The following is a 13,990-nucleotide window of genomic DNA, read 5'->3' as shown; positions in this document are numbered from 1 at the left end:
GATTCCATCGATTAATCAATCTCGACCTCGTTGTGGAGTGGCATGTGCAAGCTTCGGCAGGGCGGCACCGTTGCATGAAAGCTCACGACGATGTGTGCATCATCGCACGTGTGTATACATATATATACATGTAAAAACTAAAACAAAAGTTGTATCGTTGCACACCGACTATCGAGGCTCCGAAAATCCCTGCTCGGCTTCCGAGGTCTGACGAGATCGGGCTCGCCCGGGTACATGGAGCTCGTCGCCACTCCCGTGTGCTCGTCGTTTGGCCGTGCAGGAGACGGCGGCTAAGCCCATTTAATTTTCGTTCCGCGTAACCCCTTGCTGAAGGGAGCGCGGTCCGCTGCGTCGGATGTCCGACGTTTTAACCGATCTGCGGAGGCCATTAGTGGGTTGGTGTAGATCGGGCGGCACGTTCTCGGCACAGCCGCATAATTGGCGGCCTCGGGGGAGGGAGGGGGGTCCGATGTTCACGGGGGGGGGGGGGGGGCAGCACACAACGTCGCTGCAATGGCCACTGCTGCCCTCTTTGTGCAGAGTTCCCTCTCTCTTTGACACCTACTGGATGAGAAAAACCTGAGCTTCAGTCACCCTTTTTTTTTTTTTTTTTTTTTTTACGATCAGTGGAAACAAGAAGATGCTCGGTGTATTCGGCACTTTGTTTCGGTCATCATTTCGTAATTTTTTTTTTTTTTTTTTTTTTTTTTTTTTTTTTTAAAACGGGGCTTTATGTTGCCCTCGCTCGCTCGCTCTCTCGCTCACTCGCTCTCTCGCTCGCTCTCTCGCTCGCTCTCTCGCTCACTCTCTCGCTTGCTCGCTCTCTCGCTCTCTCTCACTCGCTCTCTCTCTCGCTCATTCTCTCGCTCACTCTCTCGTTATTTACGCCGCCCCCCTCGCAGTCCTATGGCCTCCGACGGGTAGCTCATAACAGCATGCAGAGCACCCTAAGCTGACACCAAGGGCTTAATCCCGTTTATGTATTAGAGCTTGGTTCCGATTGGATTCCAGATAACTGGCTCATAGGTGATGATGAAGAAGGCTGCTTACCATTGCTGCTTCCCATATATTGAACTGTTTCGTGTGTATATATCCACACTGACCAGTGCGGTGAAGTATGGTGAAAATAAACAGCAGTGACTGACATGGTGTAGGGAGGCCTTCATCGAGCAGTGGATGGAGAATGGCTGGAATTTATTTGTGATTTTTTTCTAAAAAAACATTGTGCAATGGTCATGAGCGGCTGATATAAATTATGATGTTCAATGGGTGTCTACGGATTGAACATTAAAAAAATAAGTAGAAAAAAACCACTAATCTAAAGTAGCTTTTGACCTCCCAAACGTCAAAGGATTTTTTTTTTTACTTTTAACTTTTTCATTTCTGAACCAAGGCCAACAAAATTTGCCGTCTGGAAGTTTGTGAGGGGTGATAAGTACAAATGTGGCATCGGATAAAAAATAATTCCAGCATTTTCTATTTGAGATCTCCCCAAAATGGTTGGTCAAAGTTGTATTTATATAACAAGCCTTTTGCCCGTCCAAGGACGGGTGTATTGCAATAAATCTGAAACTTGCAAACAAAAAGCAGACAGCGACGTGATATATTAATTGCATCCATTCAAGGGCAGTTTGTAAAGCCGTGGTGACACAGACTTATTTCATTTAATGGCTATAATCCCTTGTTCATCATGACGTCCTCTTTACTTCGATGTTTCAACAGCGTTACGGAGATCGCGTGACGTGAGCGTTCCGCCTTTGTAGTGAGGGTTGTAAGTTGATGTTGAAGAGGGGCCTCGCCCCCCCCCCCATGTGGAGTGACGTCACCCGCTAATTATTATTAATGAAGCTGGGGGTGTCCATTTGGAGGACGTCACCTGTTCATGATTATTAATGAGGGGGGCTGGGCGACGTGGAGTGACGTCACGCGTGTTACACACTGACATTCTTGGGTAAAATATAGTAGTCAATTTTTGAAAACCTAAGCCTACGGATCTTTCTTTCTTGAATGCTTTGAATGGTGAAGATGAAAGCAAATGTGCAGCCCGCCGTTGCTCGCTCTTGCCACTGCTGGTAGAAACGCCTCCGCTCGAGGGAGCTCTGGAGAGTCCATCTAAGAGGGTATTTGGCCTACTCCTCTACGCTGGCCACTAAAGGCAGATAATAATAATACAATATACCGTAACTCACTTTAAAAAAATCCTTTTTAAAAGACTACAATGCTGGCACATTGACAGAATGTGGGCAAGGCCCCACGATCGATTACAGTGCTGGGATACAGAAGGGAAAAAAGCCCGTTGCGGTTTGTGCAGTTAGGGCCGAGTGGAAAACCGGGGACGGGAGGGACCTCGTTGATAGCGGAGGCAGAACATACAATGGAACGCCGTGATTTCAATGGACGGATATTATTTGTGGTTGATTAAACGGGCTTAGAGGAAACCGCGTCTCTTCAAAGGAATAACGTGACGCTGGGAAACGTTGGCTCTGCAGGGAGCTTGGCAGCATTTCACAGGGACCGTGTCCCCGCGAAAAAACATGGGGCAAGGGTCTTGGATGAGCGGGAAGGATCTGCTGCTGGGATGATAACAGCGCGAGTGATCCTGCAGTGCCACAAATTAGGCGACCTCAAGAGTCGTGATTTTAAAATGCTCATCGTTTAATGATCTTGATAATGATGCATCCATGTTGTGGGGAGGCAGGCAAGCAAGCACCTGTGTATGTAGACAGGCGAGCAGTGTAAGTTGGTAGGTATGGTACGTTTGAGCCAGGTGAGAGCCCATCGAGTGAACGCGTGTCATTGGCACAGAAGACACGGGCCTGCTGTGCACTTGTGACAGGACGATGTCCATCCCACGCGATAACTTACCCAAGCCATCATCGTCATCGACACTATCTTTACGTATGCATGTAGCCAACCGTGCTAATCGTGGGTGCGGCGGGAGGAAAGCAAGCTGAACACAAAAAGCAGCTCTAAAGAAATGAGTTTTCAATCGAGATGATTTAAAAATGCACAGCTCCAGCGGCTTCATGATATCGGAAGGAAGAGCGTTCCAGACGGCCGCAGAAGCGCATCTGAAAGCGCGCGATGCGATGACCGTCTTTGTTCGATGGTTAGCTAGATAGCCGCTGCGATGATGATGAGAAGTTTGCGTGATGGTTTATGCTCCTTGACGAGATCAGCGAGGTGTCGTGGTTCATTTGTGGCAAGCACTTTGTGTGTAACGAGTGCGACCTGATAATGTGTCCGTTCGGCAAGCGAAAGCCAGTGCGGCTCGGCGAGCACTGAACGGACTTGGTCGCATCTTGCAGCGCGCCTCGTGACGGGCACTGCAAGATCCCACCATGTCCGTCAGATGGCCGCAGAAGCGCATCTGACAGCGCGCGATGCGCGGTGACCGTCTTTATACCCCCGATGCTGACCCTGCTGACCCCCCCCCTCCACCTCTCTGCCCCCCCCCCCCTGCACGTGGCTGCAGTCCAGTACATGCGCGAGTTCTCCGCCTTCTTCCACAAGGCGTCGCCGCTCTCCGACGTGGACTGGGCCGACGGCGATGTGCCGTCGCCCCGGCAAGCGCGTGTCGACCTCCGCCACGGCACGACGCCGGGAACGCCGCCGGGCTCGCCGGGCTCGCCGGGCTCGCTTGGGGGCCAGCGCCACAACGGCGGGGAGCGGCGCGTCATCGCGCTGCGCATGTGCTACGTCGCGCGCAACCTCAGCATGTCCGACCTGGAGAACAGGTGAGTCGGAGGCACGCGGCGTTGTGTTTCGCTCGCGGAGACGCCGTTGGTCGGGCGGGCGGGGGGGGGGGGGGCGGGTGGGAGAAATTTTTATTTCGGGGGAGTGGGGGGGGTGGCTTCTTCCCTGGCACACGGAGCGAAACGTCGGACATCTAAACTAAACTATTTTTTATTTTACCGGGTAAGGCTCCACTGGGCAATGTAGCTCTTTTTCAGAAGCGACCCTGACTACCACAGAAGTGGCTTGTCACGTGGAAATGTAAAGCAGCCTCAAAGTAGTCTCGAACCGGAGAAGACCCGGAGACAAATCCACGCGACCATGGGGTGAGAGAACACGCAAACCTCCAAATATACAGCAGCAGGCGTTAAAGGTCTCGATCGAACCCACTACCTCCTGTATACCAGGCGAGGTGGTTAACGTCTCGCGCCCGCACTTGGCGCCGAGCGACGCGCGGCACGACCTGACGAAGCGTCGGAGGGCCGCGGTTGTACACAATGCTTGGCGGGGGAGGGGCCTCAAATAATTGCATCAAGAAATTCTGACATTCGTTCAGAGAACGTTCAGAGGTCACACGAGCGGAGACGGAACAAATGTTGTCAAAGAGTAATCCATTCGTGAATTGAATCTTGACTTCCCAAGTCACGGCAATTATTTGAATTGTGGGCAGTGGGGCGATCGGTCTTTGTGCCTCACGGTGTCGTTTGCAACCGAGTGCATTCCCTTCAAAGCAAAGTCAAGTCAGAATCAAGATATTTATTTATTTAATATACACTGCTTCCTCTGTTTGCGTGGGGCTGTGTGATACTCTTATCGAGCTCGCTGCTACAGCGGATGAGAGCTCGCGGCTCGTAATGGCAAGGCCGCAAGTTAAAGTCCACGTTTTTCGGAAGCGCAACTGACTCCATAATACAGATTTTTTGGGGTCTCTCAATCTCACCATCCAGGGTCGATAAAATAAACGCTACCTCGTGAGAGTGGAGCGGTCCGTGCGCTGCCCCCTGAACCCACAGACCTCGGTTCTAATCTAAACTGAAAACGAAACAATTGTATTATTCCAGGCAAGGCCCCACTGCGCCACGATTATTTGTTTCAGGCGCGACCTGGCGAAATGATAGCTCAACGAGATGGCTTATCATCGTGTGGAAATTTACAGCGACCAAGAACTCTAAATGCGTAACGTTGATTCGAAATGTGTAGGGAAAAACCGGAAGGATCCGGAGAAAAATTTACGCAACCGCGGGGAGAGAGACACTTAAGCTCGCAGGCGTCATGGTCGGGATCGAATCTACGACCTCCTGTATACCAGGCGAGGTAGTTAACATCTCTTAGCCACCGTAGTGCTCATTCATCTTGAGCCCGGCGTCGCAGGCTTCATCGTCAGCTTCTTCGGTCGGCGCTTGCTTGGAATCGTACCGGATTTCCATTCTCGACAGTGGCACACACTGACCTGGTGATGTTATGGATTGTTTGGTAAATAAATAACATCAATCGGCCTTTTACACTCCTTGAAGCGCCTCTTAAGGGCGGCACAGCAGCGCAAGTGGGTGGCATGGCCTTTGAGGCTGCACGCACCTATACACACGTAAGACAAAGATCCCCCGTGTAGCTCACACAGACTGTTGGGGCAAGTACTTTGAGGTCGGAACAGCGTACGAAGGGGTAGGTGGCCAACACCACTCCCAGCCGCCTTTATCTTTCCATTGCTGATGTCTAAACACCACACTGGGTGCTCAATTAAGGCCGAGTTGACCTAGGGGGATAGTCTCAAGACCGGTTCATGTATTTGCCACCATTATCGGTCGTGAGCGGGAATTGAACTTGGCTGGCCTGGGTTCGTAGTGCGGCACGCCAACCGCTGCACCGCCGCGTGCGTACCCACGCACGTGCACGCACGCACGCGCACGCACGCACGCACACGTGTGCATACCCACATGTGCGCACGTGCACGCATGCACACGCGTGAGCACCCACGTGCACACACGCACTCGCGCGCACGCGGTTGAGATGGCACACTACAAAGCGTGACGCGTCGCTCGCCCGCCCGCTCGCCCGGGGGATATTATTAGCGTTCGGATACTGAAGAGCAAAGTGGGAGAGGGAGGCAGCGGTGAATCGGAGCCAACCGCTAATGAAAGCCCTTTGATTGGAAAGAAAAGAATGCCGGCCGGGAGGAGAAAGAAAAAGGAAATGATGACAGTGTGAATGAAGGGGGGTGTAGCAGCAGTTCTCGTTTATGTGTGGCAGCTGAGCGAGCCCCAGATGAAATATGCGTCGCGTACAATCACCGGTTCCCTTTGCCGCCAAATCGCCCGGCATGCACCCGACCATTGTCGCATCTCGGAAGCTCAGCAGGTTCGAGCCTGGATAGCGCTTGGCCTGGCGACCTTCCCTCGTGACGCGGGTTGTGTTGGAGGAAGTCGAGGGCGGAGCGGCAACATTCGTTGTTGGACACTGCTTCTGTGCTCTCCATGGATATGCTCGCTTACGCGCACTGACCAGTGTGGAAAAGTACGGCCAAATAGCCCCCGTGCCCTGCACGAGGAGGCCCTCATCCAGCAGTGGATTGATAGGAGGGGCTCAACACGCACAGATAGACATTGCTAGGGCTTCACATTCGAACCCTGCTAAGCTGACTTGGAAGTTGGGATTATCAGTGTAAGGCACTGCCACTAGATTACAAGGTACACCTGTCCACAAGGTGAAATCCTATTTTATTGTACCGTGCGTTCGCACAATCCCGAGAATTGGTTTATAAAGGTCGGGTGCATAGACGCAGTTTGACGGGGCACAAAACGAGGTCGTTGCGTGGGGCCGAAACACCTCCCCTGGAATAGCACTCCGGACTGCCAGCTGCACAAAACCTACAAGGAGGCCATGGCCAGTGCCGGATTATCCGAGGAGCAAAAGTAGCTACATGTGTAGTAGCTACATGTGGAGTAGCTACGGGCCCTGCACTTTCAAAGGCCCCGCGCTAAATGCTTTCAAGCTATCAATTCCGGTTCAGTGGTTCTGCACTTGCTCTATTACTATAGTACTATACTGCCTTCAACTTTTATGAACGACTAGATTTGTCGTATGATCTGGCTGTATAGCATTTGAAAAAATACAATTACTTTACTACGCAAGTTAAAAAATTGTGTTTGAATATTCACGTGGTGTTTTTTTTTTATTTAGGGCCTTTTTATAACATATGCTACAGGCCCCGCACTAGCTTAATCCAGCACTGGCCACAGCGGTCGAATATCCACTGTGGGGGGGGGGGGGGGGGGGGGTTGCGTTTGACGGCGACGGTGCCAACGTCCGAACGCATCGACGGGACCCGGGCCATTCACACGCCGATGTTGCGACGTCGCCGGGGGGGGTGGTGTGCCGTTGACGGCGGCGATGACGACGGCGGCGACGTTGGCCATTGTTGTGTTGTCAGCTGCACTTGTCGCGTTGTCGTGCCGGCGCGCGCGCGGGGTCGTGCACCGACGCCGGTGAGGGCTTCGTTTCTCTGACGCTCGAATACCCTGCTGGGACGCTCGCCGCAACCGCTTCCAGTGCCCGTCCTCTTTATCTAGAATGCTGCGCGATAATTATTCAGCACCCCCCCCCCCTTGCCTTACCCCCCCAAACCTCACCTACCACATTCACGTGACAAGAGGCTGCCTGGGGCCATAGGGGTAGAGAGTCAAAACTTGCAGCTTCCTCACTCCACTGCTGGTGGAAAGGCCTGCACAAGAGGGAGCTCGAAGTAGCGCCTTCTCCAAGTGATCTTTGGGTTTGCTCTGCCGCAATGGCCAGGAGTGGTGGCGGGTGTAAGGTGGCGTTCGGTTGGTTTTTTTTCTTCTGTAGCTCCGAATTCTTATTTGCCTCATTGCACACCTTCATTTTATTTCATCGCTTTTGTCATTTCGGCGACCCGGGGTCACTTTGGCAATGAAATCTGGTGAATTCCCACGAGGTTAAACTAATAAAAATGTTACCTGAACCCACAGACTTCATCCCCCACCACACCCCCAACCTGCCCATCGACCCGAGATTTTAAGAAAACTTGCCCCACTGCTTTCAACCGCCGCGCCGGGAGATAGACACCGGGCCAGTGCATCGCGCGTTGACCACGACACCAACACTGGCGTGGATTCATATTGATTCTGAAGCCTTCAAAAACCGTTGTGGATAATCATCGATCGAAGTTCATTCGCCGCCGGATGTGTTGTGCTGGCCCCCCCCCCCTCAGCAAGCTGATTGAAGATGTTGTGCTGCCTTCCTGCCCCTCCCCCTCCAAACCCCCCCACCGCCCTCCGTGTACGCAGGCTGATTGAGGTTCACTCTCCGGACGTGTCGCGCTGCTTGGTGCTCCGCGCGAGGGACGCGGCGTCGGCGAGCTCCTGGTTCTCGGCGCTGCGGGCCGCCACGGCGGCGCTGGTGCCGGCGGCCGTTGCCGAGGCCAACGAGGGGCCCCTGCACCACGGCGGGCTGCTGCACTCGCGAGCGCTCGCCAACCTGGGCTGGCTCGCTGAGCAGGTCAGAGGGGGGAGCGACGAGACGAGATTGGGGAGGAGGGCGATGGTTTCTTCATTTTCCGGTGTGCCGCGGTTGGCTGTGGCCCGAGACGCGTTTTTTTCTGTTTGGGGCAACGTTTTCGTGTTAACATTTTTTTGAAGCACCCTGTATATGCCGCAATGGCTGGGGAACAAAAGGCAAGCTAGAAGGCAGCAGCTGGGCTGTGAGCCGCCGCTACCAACAAATGCCCAGGCTCTGCAGTCCTCTATATATGACAATGTTTTCAGGCCAATTAACGGGTATTTCCACATTCTTGGTTCTTTCGGTAAAGTCACGTAGAAGGGAAATGATAAAATAAAGAATTTTTTTATAGTGCTTTATTGTATTATTTTATTATTTCCCTTCTACGTGACTTCACCGAAAGAACCAAGAATATGAATCCCTGCAGTCACGAAAGCTTTAAATGTGGTATTTCCACATTTCTGAGAAACACCGGAGCAACCGGAGAGAACCCCCACGTGCGGAGAAACCCCACGAGTGCGAGGGGGCAACGCTCTATCCCGTACAGACGGGACAGATGAGAGCACGCACTTTGCTGTACCGCCTTCTCCGGGCGAGCCAGGGTGCGGTCACCTCCTCGACGCTCACGGGAAAGGGGAGTTTTTCACCAACCTCTCGCTGCTACCACCACAGTTCTGGATTACAGCGAGCCCCGTGCAGCGGAGCTGCCACCACCACACGGCTATAGACGCTGTTCGAGCTGAAATTGTATTGTGGCCTGTCTCCCGAGTCCATTGGTCACCTGGCACGTGAAAAGTATATATTTTTGTTATATGGTTATCTTCCAGATAAGGTTTTTGATCATTAATGTATGGGCCCCTATTTAAGGTGGTTGCAATTTCAGGACCGCCCTCGCTTTGATGGGAAGTTTCTAGATTGCTATCTGAGCCGCCCTTTATATAAATATTTATTTTGGTCAGTTAAGCCCGGTTCCCAGGCCACGGCCGACGTTTGTTGACGAGTGAGCTCTGAATTGGTCCTGAACTCCCCCCCTCCCCCCATCCCCTACCTTTTCTTCAACAACCCGTGGCACTCACTCACCAGTGCGGTGAAGTACGGTCAAACAAACCCCCATGACCGTCACGGTATGGGGGGGGGCGGGGGGGTGCGGGCGGGCAGCCTTCCAAACGAAGTGGTGGGCCTACAAAGGGGTTGTCCACTAAAATAATGTTATTTTTTAAACGAACTACAAGTTTCCTAAAGCAAATAACACACCACCACCGCCGCCGCCTCCTCCTCCTCCTCCTATCCGTTGTTGCTCATTGTGCTAGCGGTTTTTTATTCCTGCCATGCGGGTCTTTCCCTCCACTACTCCCCCCGTGTTTTTTGTTATTGTTCCCCCACTTCCAGAAATATGTCCGGTGCTTGCCGCCGCCTCCGCAGCCGTATAGCCTCCTCGCATGGGAATGTAAACACAGATTATATCAGGAGGCCCGGACCACATGGGTGGTGGGGGTGGCAGAGTGAGCGAGCTCTGTGCTGCAGCTCTGTTAGTTGTTCAGTCTCTCCTGTGGATGTGTGTTTACCATGTTCTGTGAATTCTAAGGCACCACGGTGGCAAGATGATAACTACCTTGCCTGGTATACAGGAGGTGGTGGGTTTTGCATGTTCCCTCTCCCCGTAGTCGCAATGTTTTTTGTTCTCCGGTTCCTCCAGATTTTCCGTCCACATAGAATCGACGTGCGTTTTGAGTATTTGGCTGCTATATATTTCCACGCGATAAGCCACTTCGTTGAGCTATAATTTGTGGCAGCCAGGTCGCTTCTGAAAAATAACTATGAAGCTCGGTGGGCTTTACCTGGTAAAATATAAAATAGTTTTGTTTTAGTTTAGTCTCAGCAAGACTGCACCCCAGACTTGTGCCCGGTATGAATTAAGTTATGCGAATCCCCCAAGACCCGCGCGGCCGGCGTAGGGAGGCCTGTCATCTAGCAGCGGAGATTGACGCAGACGGCTGCATGTGTGTACGAGGAGAGATAGACGCTCAGGCCCTCGAGGACATGAACCCAGGAGGAGCTCGGGGTTGCTGGTTCGTTGTTCGGGGTCGAACTGGGAATCGTCGTGCTCGCGTCGGCTCAAGTTGCTCACAAACGACCCTTCTAGGCCCTCGCACCGGACGCAAACTCATTTCTTTAGAACCCGCTTTTTGTGTTTAGTTTGTTGCCCTTCCCCCGCACCGCCGATTCGCACGGTCGGCTACGTACGGTGCGAAAGAAGTTCAGCGTACACACGTCACACCCCCCCACGTGCTCTGAGCCCTGTCCTGACCCCATGACCCCCGACCCCTGACCCCAAACTCCCCACGCAAGATCACGGGGGAGACGGGGCGGCAGACGTGGCGTCCGACGCTGGTGGCGCTGACGGACACGGACATGCTCCTGTACCACGCGCTGCCCACGACGCGCGAGGGCTGGCAGGCGCCCTACCGCACCTACCCGCTGCTCGCCACGCGGTGAGCACCGGCAACGACTCTCATTGCCACCGCCACCAACGACCAACTCCACCGTGACCACCGCTGTCATTACTACCGCCACGACCAAGACGATCATTACCACCACGTCTATCATTTTTTACAAACGTCATAAGCAGGACGATCGCTACTCGTACTACTATCGCAACAACCACCCCAATGACTACCACGACAAGTATCATTACTCCTGCCATTGCCCGAATAATGTCTTTTATATATAAACATCTTGACTTAAAGCATTCGTGACTGCAGGAATTCATATTCTTTGGGTCTTTCGGTAAAACCACGTAGATAGAACAAATAAAAGATATTAAAAATAAATAAATAACAATATCATATTGTTATTATTTTTATTATTTGTTATATCTACGTGGCTTTACTGAAAGACCCAAAGAATATATATATACATGTTTATACTTTAAAGCAGTGTCAGTAAAAAGCAGGGCTAAGCCAAATTTTGCTACAATTTAATTGTGTGTGCAGTGGCTTCCTAATATCGGAGCGGTGGAGCTTTCCAGACGCCCGCAGAAGCGCACCTGAAAGCGCGCCATGCGGTGACCGCCTTTCGTTCGATAGCTCGACAAAAGGCCACTGCCGCCGCGAGGATGTCCGTTGCGTTGCCTGTGCGCCCATGCCACGGTGGTGCGTGCTGCGCTGCCCGCGGTGACGCGTCACACGGCTCGCCACTCTTTTCGACATACATCCGTACGTGCGCTCCCAGGCTGGTGCAGGGCGGCATTCCCCGCGATGCTCCGACGCAGCCCGGCGCCGAGCTGTGCCTGGTGCTGCGCTCGGGGACCCCGCACGGCGTGGTGACGCACGTCCTGCGCGTCGAGACGCAGCGCGACCTCGCGCACTGGGGCCGCCTCCTCGTCGACGGCTGCCACGGCGCCGCCGCGCTCATGCGCGAGGCCACCGTCGGTGAGCGGCGGCCGCGTTCGTCGCGATCTTTTTCTTTTTACCAGTTCACGGGGGGCGCGCCCCGGCGGTGAGATGTTAACTACCTCACCCGGTGTGCAGGGAGTCGTGGATTCAATTTCTGACTCTCCGCACATGCAACTTTTTTAGTTTGCGTGTTCTTCCCGTGGTCGTGTGAGTTTTTTTCCTGGTCCTCCGGTTTTTCCCTTCGCATTGAGAATGAACATCACGCGTTTAGAGTATTTGGCTGCTCTAAATTTCCACGCAATGATGAGCCACTTCGTTGAGCTGTCATTTTCTTTTCCAGGTCGCTTATGAAAAAGAGCTGTATAGCTCAGTGGACCCTTACCTGGTAATTTCTTTTTCTATGTAAAAGTCATCCTCATCTCTCGCAGACATCCGCAGAAGCGCATCTGAAAGCGCACGAAGCGGCGACCATCTTTGTTCGGACGCCGGCCAAAAAACCGTCGCTACTGCTGCGAGGACGAACGGAGCGAGCGAGTGACGCGCCGCTGCCACCGCTGCCCACGCCGCGCAGAATAAGTCGACGATATTTTTTAAAAATTAGTTAGTTTTCCGTTCTCGTGACGAGCAAGGTGTGTCGTCGCACGCCACCTCGGTTGCGCTACGTCAATCCCAGCGCGTTTCGCCGAAACGCCATTCCTCGTGGCTCACCACAGACCCACCCCTTCGCGATCACCAGTCGTTTACGTTCAAGTAGCAATTGAGTCGTTGCCCTGCACACATTTGTTAAACGGTGGCCCCATGCGACGGAGAACATCTACAACAAAAATTGATAGAGATCTCGCGTGTGTGTGTGTGTGCGTGTGTGCCCCATGTAAAGTCGAGAATGCCGATTCAATTTTGAGATTGTGTGTGTACGTACGTGCGCGTGTGTGGGGTAGCGGGGGTGGTGCAGTGGTTAGTCCCGAAGTGCTGGAAACCCAGCGACCCGAGTTCAATTCCCGCTCGCGGTCAATACGTGTGACAATTATCCGAACCGGTGCTGGGTCTCTCCCCTAGGTCGCCTCAGCCTAAAACGAGTACTCGGTGTGGTGTGTGCAAAACATCAGCACTGAGGGAGGCAAAGGGGGCCCCGCGCGGTCGCTCGCCACGCCACCCAGTTCGCGTGCCGTGCCGGCTGTCACCGGAGCTGCCAAACGACACTGGTCCTCAACGGTCTTATTTTAAGGCTATGCGGAGGACCTTTGTCTTTGATAATAGAGGGGTTTTTTTTGTTGTTGTAAATATATCAATGTGTCGCTAAACCCGCCACCACCCGACCGGCACAGCCAACTAGTAAGGGTTGTCACGTAAACGGAGCATGGCAATTCGTTACTAGTACAGCACACCGGCGTGTTGGAGAGCCAAGCCACAGCATTTACAATCTGAGATCGACGTTGTACGTGTGTCCGCCACATGAAGTAGAGAAGGATGGATTAAAAGTCGGCTTTAAAGACCTTGGGTGTGCGTGCGTGTTCCGCACAATGTAGAGGGGGGGAGATTACTCAAATTAAGATGGAGATCTCTCGCACGCGCGTGTGCGTTTGTATAAACGTATGCCTCCTATGATGTAGAGAACGATGACTCAAATTAAGATAGCGATCTTGAGTGTGTGTGTGTGTTCGTGTGCGCTTGCGTGTCCGTCCCATGTGATGCAGAGAGCGCTGTGAACTGTAATCGGTGCTCTCCACATCATGTCGGAGCTGTCGTTTAGCAATCGTCGGGCTCGCGCGGCTTGTGACAACGAATGTTGCCTTTGAATGGGAAAGTTTGGGTGGTATACCTGGACAGGTGAACAAGTAAGAGTTTGGGAAACCCTGACTTGTACAATGGTCATATATCATCATCATTAGCAGCAGCTAAGCTCAGTCCACTGCTGGATGAAGGTCTCCCCAAGACGCAACACTTGATGTAACTCCACGGTGCGTTCCACTCCTTGGGCTGCTCTTCCGTTGCTAGTCTCGGCCACTGGTCATCGTTCTCTAGAGACGTGCGCTGCCCAAGGGCCCTCGTAAGAAAACACGGTGGTCAACTCTCTGTTATCCGTGGGCGGATTATTCGTGTTGCAGGTAAAACATGCTGCTGAAGGTGACTGACCGCCAGTGAGTGAGTAGCAGGAGTGAATTTGTGATCACCTTTTGCTCAATAACCATGGCTCAAAACCATGATATAATAATAATCGAGAGTTGCTATGATCGGCCCCGTCACATTGTGTTTAAAAAATTAACGCGATCAACACCTCGTGCGTCCCCATTTTCGTCGTCGTCATTGTAATTGTTATCATCGTCTTCGTCATAATCGTCGTCATCATT

The 13,990-nt window shown here is 52.8% G+C and overlaps 1 protein-coding gene across 1 annotated transcript in view; it reads left to right on the top strand.

The window, feature by feature from the left end:
* The window catches only part of LOC133350921 (beta-1-syntrophin-like), a 46,193-nt gene that overhangs the window by 24,926 nt on the left and 7,277 nt on the right, over positions 1 to 13,990 (top strand). Inside the window, exons 2-5 of the mRNA XM_061565762.1 lie at positions 3,476 to 3,737; positions 8,037 to 8,247; positions 10,597 to 10,739; positions 11,479 to 11,678. Coding sequence (XP_061421746.1) covers positions 3,476 to 3,737; positions 8,037 to 8,247; positions 10,597 to 10,739; positions 11,479 to 11,678 — 816 coding nt within the window. The remainder of the gene's footprint in view (positions 1 to 3,475; positions 3,738 to 8,036; positions 8,248 to 10,596; positions 10,740 to 11,478; positions 11,679 to 13,990) is intronic.

Source organism: Lethenteron reissneri, chromosome 35, assembly GCF_015708825.2.
Source record: "Lethenteron reissneri isolate LAM-NWPU_2019-01 chromosome 35, ASM1570882v1, whole genome shotgun sequence".
NCBI lineage: Eukaryota > Metazoa > Chordata > Hyperoartia > Petromyzontiformes > Petromyzontidae > Lethenteron > Lethenteron reissneri.
Note: the sequence above shows the minus strand (reverse complement) of the source record. Positions and strands in the feature narration are given on the sequence as shown.